This window comes from Hipposideros armiger, unplaced genomic scaffold (genome assembly GCF_001890085.2).
Source record: "Hipposideros armiger isolate ML-2016 unplaced genomic scaffold, ASM189008v1 scaffold_8, whole genome shotgun sequence".
NCBI classification, from domain to species: domain Eukaryota; kingdom Metazoa; phylum Chordata; class Mammalia; order Chiroptera; family Hipposideridae; genus Hipposideros; species Hipposideros armiger.
In genome coordinates this window covers 2,245,423-2,267,708 of record NW_017731358.1, presented here as the reverse complement: position 1 = coordinate 2,267,708, position 22,286 = coordinate 2,245,423, and the positions used below count along the sequence as shown (strand labels likewise).

Sequence of the window (22,286 nt, the reverse complement as noted above, 5' to 3'; positions counted from 1 at the left end):
TTTTTCATGTTACATCAACTGTGTTATAACAATCTCTGCATAAAAAATACTAACCACTACTAAGTCTAACAAAGTTACTACCACAGATGTTTAATAAATGTTTGCTAAATATATTTACTGTTTGATAAACCAACTAATATTCTAGCAGTTGATTTTTAAAGCAGGTATCTATTAAATTAATTATACACATATTTATTTATTTTACTATTAGCCTTTATGAGAATTGTGAAGAATAGTGCCTAATTGGAGGGTCTAGTCATGATAGTGAAATAGGTAAATGCTGTACTCACCTCCTCTCACAACCACATCAAAGTTACAACTAAACTACAAAACAGCATCAATGAGAATTGCCTGAAGTCTAGCTGAACAGAAGTCCTATACTAAAGATATACAGAAAAAAACTGTATATCCTCAAGACTCATAGAAGGAGTGGAGACACAGAATGGGCTGGTTCCACACCCACATGTGGCAGTTAAAAATTAGGAAGGATATCTTGGCTGTGGAGGTCCTGGCTGAGGATCGAGGGGTTCTAGCACCATATCAGGCTCCCCAGCCCAGGGTTCCAGTACGTGAAGAAAAGTCCCCATAACTACTGGCTGTGGAAACCAGTAGAGATTGTGGCTGAGTGAGATGGAGGGCTGCTAGAGTCCCAGGCATTCCTCTTAAAGGGTTATCACACGGGCTTACTCGCTGACAGACTCTGACTTACTCTGAGCTCCAGAGTCTCCATCAACTGGCTAACACCTTTTGCCCCAGCCTGGTGATTTCCTGAAACTCTGTCCCAACCAACATGTGGGGCCACCCAAGCTGCTTCCAGTGGCTTTTCCAAACAATTAGCTTGTCTTGGTTCATGCTGTGAACTTTCCTAAAACATCTCAAAGGTTCACAACCCCCAAACAAGCAGCATCTGGCCTCAGCGTGCCCCATACCTCTTGCTAAGCTGCTCCAAAACTGAGACTAGTGGCAACTGACCTCAGTTCTCAGCTTAGCCTCTCCCAGGCACTTCCAAGTGGCACAATCATCTACAGATCACTTTGTAGCTCAGATCAAGTGGCCCCAAGCAGGGCACAGGCAGTGGCTACCGTTGGCCTGTGCCAGGGTCCCTCCCAAGAGGCCTCAGGACAAACACACCCAGGCCAGCTTCAGACCACATCAGAGCACCACAAAACCACTTCCACAAAAGACACACCCAAAGGACAGATTTGGCAGGCACCAGAGCCCTGCTAAAGGGAATTCTGCTCCCTGGGTCATCCCCTGAACAACAGCTCCTCCACTATAGTCACAGACAGTCCTTACAACCAATCAGCCTGAGGGTCAATCTCTCCCACAGATGTGCAAACAATAACCAAGGATGAACTACAACAGGAGGGCACACAAAACCCACACAAAAGACACACCTGGAGCACCTGGCTCAGGTGACCAGGGAGACTGCACCACTGGGCCCCACAGGACACTTACTACGTAAGGCCGTTCTATGAATATGAAGACCAGGATACACAGCAACTCTACCTAATACACAGAAACACACACAGGGAGGCAGTCAAAATGGGGAGACAAAGAAACATGTCCCAAATGAAAAAAACAAAACAAAGCTCCAGGAAAAAACTTCAACAAAATGGGAGACAAACAACCTAACAGATGCACAGTTCAAAACACTGGTTATAAAGATACCCAATGATCTCAATGAGAACATCAACAAAGAAATAGAAACATAAACCCAATGAGAACAACAAAAAGAAAAAAGAATACAAAAAATGAGGATAGTTTAAGAGACTCCTGGACAACATCAAGTGCACAACATTCACATCGTAGAAGTGCCAGAAAGAGAAGGAGAGAGCAAGGAATTGAAAACCTATCTGAAGAAATAATGGAAAAGTTCCCTAACCAGGCAAAGGAAGTAGACATACAAGCCCAGGAAGTGCAGAGAGTCCCAAACAAGATAAACCCAAAGAGGCCCACATCCAGACAAATCATCATTTCAATGTCAAAAGTTAAAGACAAAGAAAGAATCTCAAAAGCTGCAAGAACTGGGGCCGGCTGAGTGGCTCAGTTGGTTAGGAGGGCGAGCTCTGAGCAACAGGGTCACCGGTTCGAATCCCACATGGGCCAGTGAGCTGTGCCTGAGCTGAGCTGCCAACAGGTGGCAGGATGGCTCAGCTGGTGAAAGCATGAGCTCCTAACAAAAAGGTTGCTGGTTCAATTCCCACATGGGATGGTGGACTACGCCCACTCACAACTAAGATTGAACACAGCACCTTGAGCTGAGCTGCCCTGAGCTGCCGACAGGTGGCTGGATGGCAACTGGACTTGGAGCTGAGCTAGCTGCGCCCTCCACAACTAAGATTGAAGGACAACAACTTGGATGTTCCACTTCCCCAATTCTCCAACACTGTTCCCCTTCCCCAATTCCCCATTTAAAAAAAAAAAAGCAGGTAATTACCTACAAAGGAGCTCCCATAAGACTGTCAGCTGATTTCTCAAAGGAAACTTTTAATATTCTGTGTCAATCCCTTCTGGCCTGCAAAGTGATGAAAAGCAAGGGCCTACAACCAAGATTACTCTGCCCAGCGAAGCTATCATTTAGAATGGAAGGATAATGAGCTTCCCAGACAAGAAAAAGCTAAAGGAGTTCATCATTGCCAAATCAGTTATTACAAGAAATATGAAAGGGACTTCTTTAAGAAGAAAAAAAAATAAAAAATATGAATAACAAAATGGCAATAACTACATACCTATCAATGATTATGTAAATGTAAAAGAATTAAATGCTCCAATCAAAAGACATAGGGTGGCTGAATGGATAAAAAAACTAAACTCTTACATATGCTGCCTATGACAGACTCACTTCAGATTGAAAGACACACACAGACTGAAAGTGAAGGGATGGAAAAAACATTTCATGAAAATGAAAACGAAAATAAAAGCTGGAGTAGTAATACATATTTCAGACAAAATAGACTTTAACACAAAGGTTATAACAAAGACAAAGAAGGACCCAGTAATTCCAACTGTGGGTATTTATCTGAAGAAAGCCAAAATACTAATTAAAAAAGACATATGTATCCATATATTCACTGCTGCATTATTTACAGTAGCCAAGATATGGAAGCAACCTAGGCGTCCATCAATAGATAAATGGATAAAGAAGTGGTACATATATACAATGAAATATTAGTCATAAAAAAGAATGAAATTTTGCTATCTGCAACTACCCGGCTGAACATAAGAGGATATTATACTAAGTGAAATAAGTCAGACAGAGAAAGAGAAATACCATATGATCTCACTTATATGTGGAATCTAAAAAACATAATAAATGAGCAAACAAAACAGAAACAAACTCAGAGAACATTTTAAGGGTTGCCAAATTGTGGGGGGAGGGAGAATTGGGGGATGGGTGATAAAGGCGCAGGGATTAAGAAATACAAATTGGTAGTTATAAAACAGTCACGGGGCTGTAAAGTACAGCACAGGGAATATAGTCAATATTATAATAACTATATATGGTATCAGATGGGTACTAGACTTATCGAAGTAATCACTTCGTAAGTTACATAAATGTCTAATCACTATGGTGTACACCTGAAACTAATATTATATGTCAACTATAATTGAAAAATAAAAAAATATTAAAAAATAAAATAGTGCCTAATTTACACTGTACTCACATCACTACTATCCAAAGGTAATTTTTCAAATTACAAAAATAATTCATATATGGAATTCTACGTATAGTATAATATAATAGTTACTTGTTTGCTTTATTTCAAACCACAATACTGTAAAAGTGGAAAAGCTCCCAATATTACCTTTTTTTTTTTAAAAAGAGGCTGTTAATCTGATCACTGATAGCATATTTTAAATATACTTCATTGTTGAGCTTCCTAAAACATTTGTGGTTTAAAAAAATTTTAAAAACATTAAAACTTGCCTTATGTCAAAACAAAGTTTTTTAAATTTCTGGTTTTCTAATACAGTTAAAGGAACCCTAACCATTTTGCTATTACCCACCCACTCCTAATCTATCTCACTTCTCAAATAATTATTTTATGAGGCACCTGTCAGAGTAACTTATGCATGAGATAGGAGAAGCAGGAAGAAATTCTCCAAACAGGGAGGCAGCTTTAATAATCCTTAAATTACAATTGTATCAGCATATAGTCTATCAAAAAGAATCAAAAACTTTTAAAAAGTTCATATGCTTCTGACCCAGTAACTTGACTTCTGGAAAAACACACACACACACACACACACACACACACACACACACACACACATATACACACACACATAAACGGAAATAAACCAAACATTTTTTTATGTTCAAAGATTATTGACTACAGCCTTCTTTACAAAACCTAGTAAAAATGGAAATAACAAATAGCAAAGACCAGAAGTATTCATCAAATTATGGTACAAATATACTATGTAATATGGTGTCTGAAGTTTTTAAAATTTAACATGGGAAAATGTAAGACGTTTATATTATAATACGAAAAAAGCTCACATTAAAAAAGTAAGCTGTAGAGTGTGATTTAGAAACAGAAAGAAGTTAGACAATTTCTTTTGGGAATGAAAATCCTTACCTACTCTGTCCTACATATAAAGTAGAGAGTCAGCAAACCAAAGGTACATGGAGTGGTGCAAGGGGATCATTCTCTCTAAATAGAAGCAGAGGCTGATTAATAACTGTTTCAGAGATTGATGTTGTCAATACCCAAGAGAAGAAAATAAACTGGAAAAGATAGAAAAAATGGCCTACAAGGATGGACAGGTTTTCAATTGCTTTTCAATGAGACCAGCTGAATTATCACCATAGGACACTAAAACGCTTTGATGCTAGTACTGTACTTTCTTGATCTTACCAACATGTGTCACAGAGATTTACATACAAATACTCAAAATTGCCACTTCACTAAGGCAATAGTAAGACACCAGAAATTGTAAGATGTACACCAATTTCAGAAAAGATAAAATGTGAAAAGTTGTATTTTATAACTGATGATAAGGAATATTTTAATCTCAATAGCATACCCCTTCAAACGAGCCTCTGTAAAATTTGTATTTTAAAAGCTCTTGGGGGTCATAATCCTTTATCATATAATAATTAGCTATATGCAAAAGACAAGCAACTTTATGTAAAGGATAAAAACAATTTTAAAGCAATTATCAAAAGAATCAGGTAAAGCTGATTCTTATGATGAGGAAATTAGGGGACAATGAGTCAGACTAAGAAAGCATGTGAGAAAAAAAGAAGAAAGCATGTGAGAATCTTACAAAAGTAATACTGCTTTCTCTCTCAATAACTGGAAAAAAATCAGTTGTCAATGTAGAGTGAGGATCAAATAAATAAAGAGATGATGTCATAAATTTACTTTAAAATACCTCAACAAACACAGGAAACAAGTATATGTATGTTTGGTTCAATTAAGTTAGGTTCCAGTACAGTGCTGCCCAATTGTACTATACACTAGAAACACATGAAGAGCTTGTAAAAATCCCAAAGGCCAGACTGTACCCCAGTCCAATTGAATCAGAATCTCTGATGTGGCACGCAGACATCAATTTTTAAACTTCCTTAAGTGATTCCAATGTCCAGCCTCAGTTGAGAACCATCTATGGGCAATCATTTGTACTAATTAGGAATTCACATTCCTAGACTGATCAGTTGGCATTTAATTAGAAAGATCATATTTGGAGATGGCTGCTATAAGTTTTTTGTTAGATTAATCTCTGATCAACACCAAAGGTTTTTCCTATTATAATGAATGAAGTGGGCTTTCACTGATGAAATTCACTGTGTTCTGGTTACAAGGATTGGATAAATTTATTTAGAAGCACAATCCACCCTTGCATAAGGGAAAGAGAAGATTCTGAAGAGGCCTATACCCTTAGGGATGGCACCTTAGGTTTGATCTCTAAGACATCTGGAAATTCTGGGTAACAAAATCTATGTCTCTGGAACACTATTTTATCTGCTTAGAGGAAGCATTTCATGAAACAGCAGAGAGCTGAGGCTCCATCATAATTAAAAAAGAGGCTATAGGGGGCTGGCCGAGTGGCTCAGTTGGTTAAGATCTCACTCAAGAGTGTGAACTCTGACCAACAGGGTCGCTAGTTTGACTCCCAGCCCAAGCTGAGATGCCAACAGGTGGCAGGATGGCTCAGCTTTAAAAAATTAATAATAATAATAATAAATAAATTTTTAAAAAGCTATCTAAAATGCTTTATGCATGCTAGTTCACTGCCTGTTTAAATGTCTGCTTGTGTCAGAATCTGCACAAATATGGAAATAAACTACCAAAACACCTACCAAAAGATGAGTTGAGTGTGTGCAAAAACTGGCACACTCTGGATAGTCTGTTAACAATCAGAATGATTAGGGCCGGCCGAGTGGCGCAATGGTTAGGAGCTGGCTTGGAATGCCAGAGGGCCCCGGTTCGGGTCCCACATGTGAGGGCCGGTGACGCTGCCCTCCGCAGCTAAGGTGCTGGACAACAGCTCAGCCTGGAACTGGGCTGCCAGGAGTCGCCGGCGACGGCGTAGGCTGCAGCCCCTGTGGCAGTTGGTTGCCATGGGCTGCCGTATGTGGCCGGCGGCCAGCGTGAGCGGCCGGCAGCCGCAGTGAGCGGCCGTCCAGGGGCCGGCGACTGGTCTGCCTCGCCCGGGAGGAGCGCACTGATGGTGCCAACTTGGGCCAGTGGAGCAGCGTCCTCCACAACTAGACTGAAGAACAGGACGACAGCGGCTTGTCTGTTCCCCTTCCCCCGATTCCCTAGCACTGTTCCCATCCCCCTAATTCCCCAATAAAAAATCTTTAAAAAAAAACAAAACAATCAGAATGATTAGAAATACAAAACATCAGAAACAAAAGACTTATACATATCTAGCAGGTTCTCTACACACACCAAAATAGGAAATAGGTTATATAATTTCAGTCAAGAGAAAACAGTCACAAGCTGACAAGAACAGCCTATAAAGCCAAGAGGGAGTTCTTAGAATAAGTGTTTTAAGGCTCTTACGTTGTTCAGAATGAGGGTAAAAGATATTTATTAACTTTAAATTTTTTTAAAGTTAAATATGACATTAAATTTTCTAGGATAACCATTAAAGAGAATTAGAATAAATAACTTCCAAATTAATAAAAAGGAAAAATGAGATGACAAAATATAATCTAAAAGAAGACATGAAAGAAATAAATGTCTCCTGTGTTTAAAAATTAAGAAACATATTTCTATATAAATCATGGTGCAAAGAAAATAATTATAATGAAAACAAAAAGAAATGTTCGAAAGATAAAAAAAAATTACATTTTAAAACTTGAAAGATACAGCTAAAGCACTATTTAAAGGGAAAATTTACAAACTCAAATATTATCAAAAAAGACTGATAATGCAATAAGCAACAAACTTGTGAAATTAGAACAAAAAAAACAAACAGAATAAAGTCAAAGAAAGCAGAAGCGAAAAAATAAGAGGAGGAGAAAAAGGGAAAGAAAAAAGGAGAACTCTGTCAACTGATTTTTTTTCTGTGTATCTCTGATATAGTTAACAGAGACTAAAATCCCTTAGTCTCCCAAGGGAAGATCAGATTGGTTCTACCAAACACAATCTTTAATTGATATGTAGGTGATCCACATTTATATTTATATATCTACATAAATATGTGTATATATGTGTACATGAAAACAAGGTGGTTGGGGTGGTAGCACATGGAAAGGGAAACAAGAGAACATTTTTAAAAAAGAGATAGTTCTTTGAAAACACCATCTTTGAAATCGACCATCTACTGGCAAGAATAATCAAGGAAAGAAAAAGTACAAATAAACATTAGGAATGAAAAAGGGGCCACACTTAAATATGCTATGGACATAAAAAAATAACAGGATATTAATGTTTTGAAATATGAAATGGACAATTTCCTAGAAAAAATAACCTAGAAAAGCTCTTTTTTTTTTTTTTAGCTGAGCCATCCTGCTACCTGATGGCAGCTCAGCGGCTGCTCAGCTCGGGCTGGACTTGAACCGCTGGAAAAGCTCTTAATAGAAAATATGAATGGTACTATAACCACCAAAATTTTTAACGAATAATATGAAATCATTCCTCTGAGAAAATTTAAAAACCCAGGTTAAGTTTTATTAGTAAGAAATGATCCTTAGTCACAATACATACAACCAACAAAGTATCCAGAAAATATAAAGAATTTGTACAAATCAGAAAAGGACAACCCAATACAAAACTGAGCAAGAATCTTGAGAGGGCACATCATAGAACAGGAAACCTGAATGAGCAATAAATGTTTTTAACTTCATTATCAAACAGGGAAGTGTGCATTAAAATCACAATGAGATACTATTACAAACCCCAAACAATGGCAAAAATAAGAATATCAAGTATTAATGAGAATATAGATCAAATAAAACCATATATATTGCTGCTAAAAATGTAAATTATACAAATGCTTGGAAAATAATCTGGTGTTACCTACAAAGATATGTATACATAACCTATGTTTTTAACAGCGCTTTTTATACTATTAATAATCTGAAAATACTGTATCTCAATGCCCATCAAAAATGGTATAATCATAAAACTGCAAACTCTAGAGCAGTGAAAATAATGAATCTCAGGAATATACGTAATGTTGAGCAAAAAATCCAAGTTGAGTTTATATGTGGTTAAATTCCATTTACATAAAGTTCAAGATAGGCAAAATAAATAACATATTGATTAGAGATCTAAGTATGTGGCAGAGCTTTATAAGAGACCAGAATTGTGGTTATTTCTGAGGGGGAAGACAAGGTAATGGGACCAGGTAAAGCCACATATTGGGACTGCCAAAATATTGTTAATGCTCTTTTTCTGTACCTACTAATATTTAAAATAAGTATTTAAAAATATTTCAGTGTGTGGTATTTCAAATATAACAGTTATTTCCTTCATAGGAAACTTTAGGCTTAAAGATAGTACTATTGGTTAAAATTTATAAAATAAGTCATTAAAAAATGTTTTAAGAATGCTAATATTGTAAAATTCCCTATAACTATGAAACCTGAAACAATCAAAGGGGAAAAAATCCTACATGAAAGAATAGTTCTCTCTGAGCATCAGCTATACTAATAACAAAATATATAATTCACAGCAACAAAATTAAGTAATTATCTTACCTTTATTGGTGAAATATGAGAATGAGAAACAAATCCATGGACATTCTCAATTTCTGACAGGTTCTTCTCTGAGACATGAACCAATTCTGGACCTATCACCTCATTAGTGATTTGTGGGGAAATGTGCTCCTGAGGAGGCGCATCTTCATCCTGGTACCGGTATTTCTATAAAGTAAAGAAAATTGTTAAATATGAAGAAGCCCTGAAAAGCAAAGTGAGTTCAATTCAAATTATGGTTTTCACACCTAGCCAAATACTCAATAATATTTAATTATATGAAGTTTATTCTATGGCTTAACACATAAAGTCTGAGAGAAATAGAGCTCCATTTTAAAGCTATTCCAGTATTTTAATAAAATTATTAGATTATTAGAAATAGTTCAGATTTTGGAAAGATAGTGAATAGGAAGCATCAGGAATCTGTCTCCCCACCTACACAACAACTGCACAGGCAGAACCTGTCTGATGTAACTATTTTGGAACTCTGGAGTCTGTTAAAGGCTTGCAACTTCCAGGGGAAACTTGGATGGTAAATTGAGAATAATCTTGGTCAATTTCACCACTTCTATTCAACCAAGTAATGGAAGTTATAGCCAGAACAATAAGGCCAGAAAAAGAAATAAAAGGCATCCAAACTGGAAAGGAAGGAGTAAAATTATCTCTGCAAATGATACAATCTTATACGTAGAAAATCCGAGACTCAGCAAAAAATCTTAAAACTAATGAACTCAGCAAAGTAGCAGGATACAAAAATCAGTTACATTTTGATACACAAACAACCTGAAAAGAAAATTACAAAAACAATTCCACTTATAATAGCATCAAAGCAAATAAAATAATTAGCAATGAACTTAACAAACAAGGTGAAAGACCTGTACAATGAAAACTATAAAACTGCAGAAAGAAATTAAAGATGACAGAAGTAAGTGGAACACATCTCATGTTCATGGATTAGAAGACTTAATATTGTTAAAATGTCAATACTACTCAAAGCAATTTACAGATTCAATACAATACCTATCAAAATCTCAATGACTTTTTTTTTTTTCAGAAATAGAAAAATCCATCTGAAAACTCATGTAGACTTTCAAGGGATCTGAATAGCCAAAATAATCATGAAGAAGAACGAAGCTGGAGAACTCACATATCCTCATATCAAAACTTACTACAAAGCTGCAGTAATCAAACCAGTTTGGTACTGGCATAAAGACAGACTATACAGATGATGGAATAAAATAAAAAGTCCAAAATAAACCCTCACATATATGGTCAAATTATTTTCAATACGAGTGTCAGGACCATTCAATGGGGAAAAGACGATCTTTTCAACAAATGGTCATGGGAAACCTGGATATCCACATGCAAAAGAATGAAGTTGGGACATTACCCAACACCATACACAAAAATTAACTCAAAATGGATCAAGGACCTAAATGTTAGACCTAAAATAATAAAACTCTTACAAGAAAACATAGCATAAAGGATTTATGACATTAACTACTATAACAACAACAACACCCAGAAAACAAGTATTGGTGAAGATGCGGAGAAACTGAAACCTCTGTGCGTTGTTGGTGGGAATATAAAATGGCACAGCCACTGTGGAAAACAGTATGGTGGTTCCTTAAAAAAATTAAGATACAATTACCATATTATCCAGCAATTCTACTTCTGGGTATACAGCCAAAAGAATTGGAAGCAGGGTCTTGAAGAGATACTTGTACACCCGTGTTCATAGTAGTGTTATTTACAATAGCTAAATCATGGAAAAAACCCAAGTGTCCAACAAAAGATGAATGGATAAGCAAAATGTGATATATACATACAATGGAATATTATTCAGCCTTAAGGAAGGAAATTCTGGAATGTGTTACAACATGGATGAATCTTGTGAACATTATGCTAAATAAAATACCGGTAAGCCAGTCACAAAAAGACAAATAATATATGATTCTACTTATACGAGATATTTAGTCAAAATCAAAGATAGACAGTATAATGATGGTTGCCAGGGGCTGGGCGGGGGGAGGAAAAATTGTGAGTTATTGTTTAATGGGTATAGAATTTCAGTTTTACAAGATGAAAAGAGATGGGGATGGATGGTGGTGACGACTGCACAACATAGTGACTGTACTGAATACCACTGAACTGTAAACTTAAAAATGGTTAAGCTGGTAAATTTTATGTTATATGTATCTCACCATAATAAATCTAAAGAAGAAAAAAGAAATTCAAAACCCTGAATATTGATTTGCCAATTTTTTACCCAATGTTAGCTTAACACTATCTCTAAAGATACAGTTGTTTAAGTGTCGTCAACATGAAAAGCTAAAGTTATTCAGCTAAATTACTCTGGTTTTCTTATTCAGTTCATTTGTACAAAAATGAAGAAAATCAGCCTTTTCAAATTCTAACTTAAAATTAGTCTATAACAGTATTTTTCTTTTATTTACAAAAAATCTGCCTCTCTCATAATATACGCATATAATTCTATGCAATCTATTTTTAAGAGATTAACATAATTTCAAGAAAACCAAATCTACCTCACATCATACACAAAAGTAAAAGAAATCATAATTATAGGAACTGGGAGAAAACAAAAGTGCATGCTTCTCCAATCAGGCTGGAAATGCGTATGCATAAACACAAGACCTAAACAAACTAAAATATGCTCCCCTCCACCCCCACCCCCGCCAAAGCACACTCTTTATGACTCAAACAAGGCTCAAAAAAAGAATTTATAACCACAAAGGATTATTAATCACTGTAAGCTTCTTTTATAAATCAGTTTTTAAAAAGAATAGTCAACAAACAGTAATATAGGAATATTCACAAAAGACATACAAATGCATGAATAAACTTGTAGGAAAAACATGCTTGACTTCTTTAGTCAGTAAAAATTACAAGGCCAGTAGTCACAGAAAAGGACATAAATCATCCCATCCCTGGTGGATGTCTTTTTCTGGAGGGCAGTTTGGCAATATGTTTCAAAAGCCCTGAAAATGTTTCTACCCCTTGATTCCATTTTTAGGAATTAATCTTAGAGGTAGCATCACTAAAGAGCATAAATATATAGACAAACACATGCATTATAGAATATTTCTAAAAACCTTAACTATGAATTTGACTGTAACCTCCAGCATCAATTTTAAAATAATCCTTCTGTGAAATGGTATAATTACATGGAAAACAATGAGGCCCACATCAACATAAGCTAGCTTAAATAAATGTATTTTTACATGAACACCTTAATTACTTTCAAAACCAATGAAAAGAATTCTCGAACTTTATCCTGAGTAAGACTGAAGTTAACATAAAACATATTTACAGAACTTAACACAGTTTATACACTCAACTGAGTGGACGCAAAATCTAAGTACTCTTATTTATACAGTGGTAGATATGATATAAGGAAGGAAACTTGATACCATCTTTTCAAGCTTTACAGGTACTTCACAACTTAGTACATACTTTAGGGAGAGATGCATGTAGAGGGATATTCACTAGAGTATGGTTTGAAATAAAGAAAAATTGGAAACAAGCTGCCTATCAAATAGATGCACCCTCAAAATAAAAATGAAGGGCTAAATAAATTATGGTACAGTCATCCTAGGAAATATTATGTATAAGTTAAAGTAGGTAAAAACGTACTTCTAATAGGAAACGATGACACAGATTACGGAATGAGAAAAATATGTTTCAAAGCTAACACACACATTTTCAACATTTTAAAGCAAAACAATAGTGTATTTATGTATGTGTATGTATGTATAAACATTATATGTATATGCATATGCAATATGTGTGTATGTGTGTATATATACATATATGAGTATATGTATTTGTTCATGTGTGTATAGCTAAATATACTGTATTAAAATTGTAATACTCAACATATACCAATAACAAAAGATGAATACAAGTCACATTTGACTTCTGCAATTACAAGAAGTGCCAAAGTGGTTACCATCAGCATAATTTTAATACAATTTTTTCCTTTCTTAAAATGTGTATACATTTTTTGGCACCCTCTGTATATATAATCTCCATATCCATAAATATACATATGTAATTTGGGGGTCTCTGAAAGGATTTAAAATAAAAATATGGTTCATTCTAAAAAGGAAAGAAATTGTTAAAAAATTGTCTTTTAAGTGTCTTTTAATATGTGCTATTCTTTGATCCCTTTTTATTCTTTGTAATTATTGAAAAACTCAGGGCATCTGATCTGTGGATTTCCCAGTATAATAAGTCCAAACTCATGGAGCCATTCAATGTGGTTCTTTAGCTTCTGTATTTCCCATAAATTGGCAGCTGAATGCAATAACTTGATCAGTCTCATATTCAATCCTTCTGACAAGACTATAGATGGTGCTGTGTTCATTTATCAAGAACATTAAAAAAAAAAAGCAGCAGCATATAATGTCTGGTTATTTCTTTTTGTGATGTTAGCATCTCTTGATACTCAATACCTAAATCAATTCATTCAGTGTGGGTTGCAAAATGATGACACTAGCTTTATTAGTTCTTTTAAATTTATTAAATGGTATACATATATAAAGAAACATTTCTCTTCACCTGCTATTTGGTTGCCTACTGGTATGGTTCACACATGAATAACTGAGTTTGTATCATATGCCTAAAGCAATTAGGAGGTTTTAATATATCATTCAATGCACTCTCAATCAAAATGTCATCTGGCTTTTTTTTTTTCCAGAAAAAGACAAGCTAATCCTAATATTCATATGGACTTGCAAAAGACCCACAATAGTAAAAACCAATCTTGAAACAGAAGAGCAAAGTGGAAGAGGCACACTTCCCAATTTCAAAACTTTTTACTAAGCTATAATACATTAAATCAAGATTGTGATACTGTTGTAAGGATAGTCCAGAATGTAATATATCCTTACATTTATCATCGATTGATTTTCAACATGGATGCTAAGACAATTTAATGAACAGTCTTTTCAACAAATGATACTGAAACAACTGGATGCAAAAAGAATTAAATTAGATCCTTTTCTGATACCATATATAAAAATTGTTTCAAAATGAATCAAGACCTAAATATAGAAGCTAAAACTATAAAACTCTTAGAAGAAAACATATTGTAAATCTTTGTGACCCTGGATTAGGCAATTGTTTTTTTATGTATGACATCTAAAACACAAGCAACAGAAGAAAAAGGACAGATACATTTGACTTCATAAAAATGAAGACTTTTGTTCATCAAAGGACACTATCATGAAAGTGAAAAGATAACTCATAGGAGAAAATATTTGCAAATCAAATATTTGATAAGGGTATCCAGAATACATATCTGGTAAGTACCCAGAATACATAAAGAACTCTTACAACAATAAAAAAACAACCCAGGTTCCCGACAAGATGGCAGAGTAGGCAGACACTGTGCTGGCCTCTTCTCACTCCCACATCAAAACTACAACTACAGAATCACTATCATTGAGAATTGCCTGAAGTCTAGCTGAACAGAAGTCCTACAACTTAAGATAGAAGAAATCACAGAGAGACTGGCAGAAGGGGCGGAGACACGAAACTGGGCTGGTCCCACACCCACGTGTGGTGGTTAAAAATTGGGAGGGATATTTTGGCTGCAGAGGTAGCCCCTGAGGAACGAAGGATCCCAGCCCCATAGCAGGCTCCTCAGCCCAGAGTTCCACTGTAAGGAAGAAAAGTCCCCACAACTTCTGGCTGCGAAAACCAGGAAGGATTGTGGTTGAGTGAGACAGAGGGCTGCTGGACTCCCAGACACTCCTCTTAAAAGGCCTGTGCGGGCTGGCCGAGTGGCGCAATGGTTAAGAACTGGCTTGGGACGCCAGAGGGCCCCGGTTCGGATCCCACATATGAGGGCCAGTGACACTGCCCTCTACAGCTAAGATGCTGAACAGCAGCTCAACCTGGAGCTGGGCTGCCCTGAGTCGCCGGTGACGGCGTAGGCTGCAGCCCCTGTGGCAGTGGGTTGCCATGGGCTACCGTGTGTAGCCAGCAGCCAGCGTGAGCGGCCAGCAGCCGCAGTGAGCGGCCGTCCAGAAGCCGGCAAATGATGTGCCTCGCCTGGGAAGAGCGCAATGATAGTGCCAACTTGGGTCAGTGAAGCAACGCCCTCCACAACTAGACTGAAGAACAAAAAGACAGCAACTTGTCTGTTCCCCTTCCCCCAATTCCCCAGCACTGTTCCCATCCCCCCAATACCCCAATAAAAATCTTAAAAAAAAAAAAAAAAAAAAAAAGGCCTGTGCACGGACTTACTCACTGACAAACTCACTCACTGAGTTCCAGGACTGGGGCAGCAGCTTGAAAGGTGCCAGGGTCATACAGGGAAAAACTGAATTGTCTGGCTTCAAGGTGAGGGCCGGAAGAGCAGCTTTCTCCCAGACAGGAAGTGCTGGCAGAAGCCACTGTTCCTTTGTTGAGCCCTCCTCCCACCTATGCAGACATAGGGTGAGTTTCCATCAACTTACCCAACACCATTTGCCCCGCCCTGCTAATTCTCTGAACCTCCCACCCCCACCCAACTTGTAGGCCCACCCAAGCTGCATCCAGTGGCTTCTCCATACAAATGGCCTATCTTGGCTAATGCTACAGACTTTCCTAAAATCTCTTAAGGGTTCACAAACCCCAAACAAGCAGCATCTGGACTCAGGGCACCCTGTACCTCTTGCTAAGCAGCCACAAGCCCGGCACTAGCGGCAGCTGGCCTTGGTTCGTGGCTTGGCCTCTCCCAAGCATTTTCAAGCCCAGCGTGGATGACTGCCATCTGCAGATTGCTTTGTGGCTAATGCTAGGTAGTCCCAGGCAGGGCACAGGTTGTAGCTGAACTTGGCCTGCATGGGGCCAAGTTCTTCCCAGGAGGCCCCAGAACTGACATGCCTGGTGACTGGCTTCAGATGTAACCGGAGCACCACCCAGTCACATCTGTGGACCACTCACCCAAAGGGCCTCAGTTCACAGCTTAGCCTTTCTCAGGCACCTCTAAGCCCAGCACAAGTGGCAATCATCTGCAGATCACTTTGTTATCTTATACCAAATGGCTCCAGACATGTGTATCCATATGTTCATTGCAGAATTATTTACAGTAGCCAAAATATCGAGACAACCTGGATCTCCATCAACGAATGAATGGATAAATAAGAGGTGGTACATATATATAAAAGAATATTACTCAACCATAAAAAAGAATGAAATCTTGCCATCTGCAATAACATGGATGGACCTGAGCGGAGTAATTATTTTAAAAAGATATATGGATCAATTGAAACAAACAAAAAAAGACAATCCACTTTTAAAATGAACAAAAGATTTAAATAGACATTTCTCTCAAGAAGATTATAAATGGTCAGTAAGCACATGAAAAGATGTTCAATCTCATTAATCGTTACAGAAATGCAAATGAAAACCACAATGAATTATCACTTCACACCCACCAGGATGGCTATAATCTAAAAGACTGACAATAATACATGTTGGCAAGATGTGGAGAAATGGGAACCTTCAAATAGTGCTGGAGTGAATGTAAAATGGTGCAGCCACACTGGAAAATAGTTTGGCAGTTCCTCAAAAGGTAAAAAGAGCTACCATATAACTGTGCAATTTCACCTCTAGGTATCCAAGAGAAACAAAAACATTCATTCACACAAAGACTTGTACACACAGCATCCTGTTCACAGCATCACTATTCATAATAGTCTCAAAGTGGAAGCAACTCAAATGTCTATCAATTTATGAATGGATAAACAAAATGTGGTATATCCGTACAATGGACTATTGTTATTCAGCTATAAAAGGGTATGAAGTATTTATACATCCTACAACATAGAATTTGAAAACATCATGCTAAGTGAAGGAAACCAGAAACAAAGTCACATCCTGTATAGTTTCATTTATACAAAATGTTCAGATTAGGAAAATTCAAAGAGTCAGAAAGCAGATTAGTATTTACCAAGGACTGGTGAGAAGAATAGGAATCAACTGCTAGTAGGTATAGAGTTTCTTTTTGGGTTGATAAAAATGTTCTGGAATTAGTAGTGATGGTTGCATAACCTTATGTACAGAGCTATACACTTTAAAAGGGTACATGATATGGCATGCAAATATCTTAATTTAAAAATTATAATAAAAATGTCATTATAAATTGATAGACTGCACATATTTGATTGGTTTAAGTCCACTGCAAACACCCTTTATGAAGTTCAAATTGTCTTATCCTCAGCCAGTAGGAATGTCTTAGTATGAGTTCCCTTGTACTTGGTACCAAGAAAGCCTAATAAAACAAAATACAAGGGCCGGCCGAGTGGCTCAGTTGGTTAAAAGCTCACTCAAGAGTTTGAGCTCTGAGCAACAGGGTCCCCGGTTTGATTCATGGCCCGAGCTGAGCTGCCGCTGAGCTGCCAACAGGTGGCAGGATGGCTCAGCTAAAAAACAAACCAACAAACAAAAAAAACAAAAAACAAAAACAAAATACAGTTACCAAAATGAAAATTCTATTATTTATTAATAACTCAAAAACAGTTCCTTGGGTTATAATAATTATTTGAGAAAGTTTTTCAAAGTAGCTTTCTAGGCCCACCATTACAATGTATAGCAATATCCATCTATATTTCTTATCTAAAAGTCCATCCCAACCTATTTCAATAAAAAAAAAAAAATTAGCATTGCAAACTTCAAATACATCCAGTTTGCTAATATAGTAGAATGCATAAAATTAAGATTCCTACAAGGATAGTCCAAGTCTAACTTAGCTAGCATTTATACTGGAAAAGAATTACAAAATGGGGATGAGAGAATAGGAATGAAGAAGGAGATTTAAAAATGATTATAATAAGAACATTCTAAATACATTTGCCCATCCTTTTTATGTTTGTTTTTTTTTACAGCTGCTATCTAGCTATGAAACCCTCCACTGTTCTTAATCTTGGTTAACAATATTGACATTATCTTACTTACTACTGTAACTTGGAAGTTACCGTATTTGCCGGCGTATAAGACGATTTTTTGGCCCTGAAAAATATGCCTCCAAGTGGGGGGTCATCTTATACGCCAGGTACACTTCAGATAGACTGCCCATAGTGCTTGCCCCGTGCCATAGTGGCCTCCCGATGCCCGCCCACTTCATTCCACATACCGTTCAGGCATCAGCAGCGCTGCTGGGTGTATGCTCGGCTGTTATGCGATTTTGCTGTTATGCGATTTTACCACACTCGCAAAATTGCACACAGCCGACCATACACCCAGTATGATAGCGCAAAATCGCGAATCGCGATACCATACTGGGTGTATGGTCGGCTGTGTGCGATTTTGCGAGTGTGGTAAATTCGGGTTACCGTGTATTTCTTTACATATGCATTGAAGATTCGCGATTTTGCGCTATCATGGTGCCTGTTAGAATGTTGAAGAGCTCGCACTTGCGCACTAGTGAGGTCCCAGGGAGATGCTGATGCAAGGGTGGACCAGACTGCTATAGTGACAGGGCGGGCAAACAGGGAGCAGGGACCAATCAAATCAGGCTTTGTATACAGCCAACAGCCAACCACAATACTGCACCATTGTACAGTACAGCATAGAAAATGTCGACCAGTCAAACCCCTATCATCCCTATCATGGCACCAGCCAAAAGAAAGAAGTATGATGCAAATTTTAAACTGAAAGTTATAAACTTTGCTAAGGAAAATAATAATTGTGCTGCTGCAAGACAATATGGAGTAACAGAAAAGATGGTTCGGGACTGGAAATCAACTGAGAAAGCATTAAAGAGTATGCCAAGGGGTAAGTGTGCATTAAGAAGAGGCACCCCACACTGGCCAGAACTTGAAAAACATGTAGCAGACATGGTGGCTCAACATCGCCAAAACGGTTATGTGGTGACACGAAATACAATACGCTTGTTTGCACTTCAGTGGGCCAAATCAAATCTGATATTGTTTTACCTTTTATTTGGTGTGTGGAAGGTGTGCGGAAGAGGGGGTAGTCTTATACGGCGAGTATATAACAAACTCTGTATTTTGAGTGGAAATGTTAGGGGGTCGTCTTATACGCCGGCAAATACGGTATTTTAATTTGAAATATTAACTGTTACTGCTTCACTGCTGTTATATAATTTTCAGATATCTTTCTTTAGAAACAATTCGTTTTCTGATAATGAAAATGATGAAGATTCCTGAATCTATTAGAAAATTTAAAATGGCTGAAATTAAAACCAAAAACTTACTAAGTATTTTATTAGTCCATGGTTAAATCAATACCAAACAGTTGAACAAACAGAAGTATTACTTTGTTAATATCTCGCTACGTACCTCTCAACCTATACTTGTTCTTTAAGTAATAAATTAAAGAGAAATATTTTGTACAGCATGTTTTACTAGCATTGTTCCATGTTTCCCCAACATACTTATTTAGAGAAAAACAATAAATTAAGACATTAACATAAAGGCAATAGTGGATTTAATGTGGATGTCTAAAACAGATGATTATTACCATATTTCCCCATGTATAAGACACTCCCATGTATAAGACATACCTTAATTTGGGGGCCCGAAATTTGAAAGAAAAAAAAAAGTATTACATAAAGTTAGTGAACTCAAGTTTTATTCATCATAAAATTCATACAACTCCTCATCACTGTCAAAACTCCCAACAATTAACTTGTCCTCATCTGTGTCTGATGTATAAGACACACCCCGTTTTTAGATCCCAAATTTTCGAAAAAGGGTGCATCTTATACATGGGGAAATACGGTATATGTTAGGGAATGAGGAGACAGAATCACCACCAATTTGGATTCTAATTTCCAAATTTCAATAAAAACTTAGGTGCTGTGTGTATAGCGTGGGTGTTTATATGTATGGGGATAAATAAAACTTATATGCTGATAAAAATATTCTAAATGTTTATTAAAATTCAATGGTAAATATTAGTATAGGAATGAGAAAGATAACCCATAAACTATTAGGAGAAAGAGAAGAAATGTTTTTAAAGAAAATCTAAAATTAGCAAAAGTTAGGAAATGGGAGGTAAAAGTTCAAACAAATGCATGAAAACCACAATAAATATAAAATAAGATAGGAGGAATTTAAAAATGAGTGATCACAATAAATATAAATGTATGATAACTACATTTAAATTCTATCAAGGAATAGCTAGCTCATATGAGAGAAATGCAGAAAAATTATAAATAAGAGGATTCAGTTAGCTATCCAGTCAAAAAATGAATATACAGAAATCAATAGTTTTTAGGGGTCCACAGACTATGCTGGCCTACTGTCAAATATGGCCTGCTGCTTGTTTTTGTCAATAAAGTAGTACGGGCTATACTCACTTATAACTTATGTATTGTTCATGGCCACTGGGGCTGCTTTCAAGCTGATTTCTGAATACAGTGGTGACACTGAGAAATTGATGATGCTGAGAAACCTATTAACTACCTGGTCCTTTACAGAGACCTCTAATTTAAACTAATATCAATCAATCAGGTGACAGAATAAAATAAAATACTATATTTGCAATATAAACAAAAAAGATAAAATGCCCAGGAATTAATAAATCTTAAGTATCCAACTGTACCAGATGGAAAGACATACCATGTTCCAGGCAGGAAGAATCAGCTTCAAGATATCATCTCCCTCTCTAAGTTTATTTATATTTTATCTTTAACATGATCTTAACAAAAAGGCTAACAGAAAATTTATTCATTTATTTAAATGTGTATTTAGGAATATAAGAGGTAATTAAAATTCATGAGAAATAACGAGCAAGAAGAAAATCCACAAATAAGGAGTAATGAGTGTGATCTACAACAAATTTTAAAACTTATTATAAAACCTTGATATTTAAAACATGGTGTTACCAGTGTATAAGCAGAAAGATCAGTGAAAAAAGGAAGAAAATCAGTACTTTATTTTAGAAATTTAGTACTATTTGATAAAGGTGACATTTCCAATCATCATCATTGAATAAAAGATGAATTATTCAATAAATAGCAAAGGGAAAAGTAGGTAGCTATCACAGGAAATTTTCCAAATGAATTAAAGAGATTTTAAAAATGAAACCATAAAAACTGAAGATTTTTTTAGTCAAATCTTTTATAGCTACAGAGTTCAAAGATCTACATAACTGTAACATAAAACTAAGAAGTTGTTTAAAAAATGACTTAAATATGACCAGAAGTCAAAAAGTAAAAAATTAGGAAAAAATGTTTGTAACTTTAATTCAAAAGACTAATTCCACAAATATACACAAAGACTACAAATCCCTAAGAAAAAGATATAAAGCCTTCTAATTCTCTCTTCTATGCATGGAAAAGAATATAATGAGTAAATAGTTTGGAGAACAGGAAATAAATAATTCTTAAATATATGAAATGATGTTTACCTTACTCACATCAAAATAAATGTAAATTAAAGATACACTGATAGGGCCGGCCGAGTGGCTCAGTAGGCTAGAGTCGAGCCCTGAGCAACATGGTTGCTGGTTCAACTCCTGCATGGGATGGTGGACTACCCACCCCCCAACACAAGTATTGATAGATTGAAAGCAGCGACGACTTGGAGCTCAGCTTGCGCGCACCACAATTAAGACTGAAGGATAACGACTTGACTTGGAGCTGATGGGTCCTTGAAAAACACCATGTTCCCCAACACTGTTCCCCTCCCCAATTCCCCAATAAAATCTTAAAAAAAAGATACACTGACATACCATTTATCAGACTGCCAAACATACAAGTTTAATAAAACTATATTGATTAGGTCATGGGAAAAAAAAAAAATCTCTGTGGCGTGTATGCTGGTACTACCTTTATGAAGGTCAATTTCACAGCATATATCAAAATTATAAATACACATATCCTCTAACCCAGTAACTGTTTCTTATATTTATACACCATGATTTGCTTTGTGCAGTTCATAAATAGACAATTATTTTATTTTATGGTTTTTTTTACTTTTTGTGTTTTTTTGTGTTTTTTGTTTTGTTTTTTTAAGCTGAGCCATCCTGCTACCTGTTGGCAGCTCAGCAGCTGCTCAGCTCGGGCTGGACTCGAACCGCTGTTGCTCAGAGCTCAAACTCTTGAGCGAGCTCTTAACCAACTGAGCCACTCGGCCGGCCCCCA

The 22,286-nt window shown here is 36.5% G+C and overlaps 1 protein-coding gene across 12 annotated transcripts in view; it reads right to left on the bottom strand.

The window, feature by feature from the left end:
• Positions 1-22,286, bottom strand: part of DLG1 (discs large MAGUK scaffold protein 1) — a 248,247-nt gene that overhangs the window by 160,856 nt on the left and 65,105 nt on the right. For all 12 annotated transcript variants that reach the window (XM_019651456.1, XM_019651484.1, XM_019651466.1 and 9 more), the window contains one exon: positions 9,167-9,331. In XM_019651456.1, the coding sequence (XP_019507001.1) occupies positions 9,167-9,331 (165 nt within the window). The remainder of the gene's footprint in view (positions 1-9,166; positions 9,332-22,286) is intronic.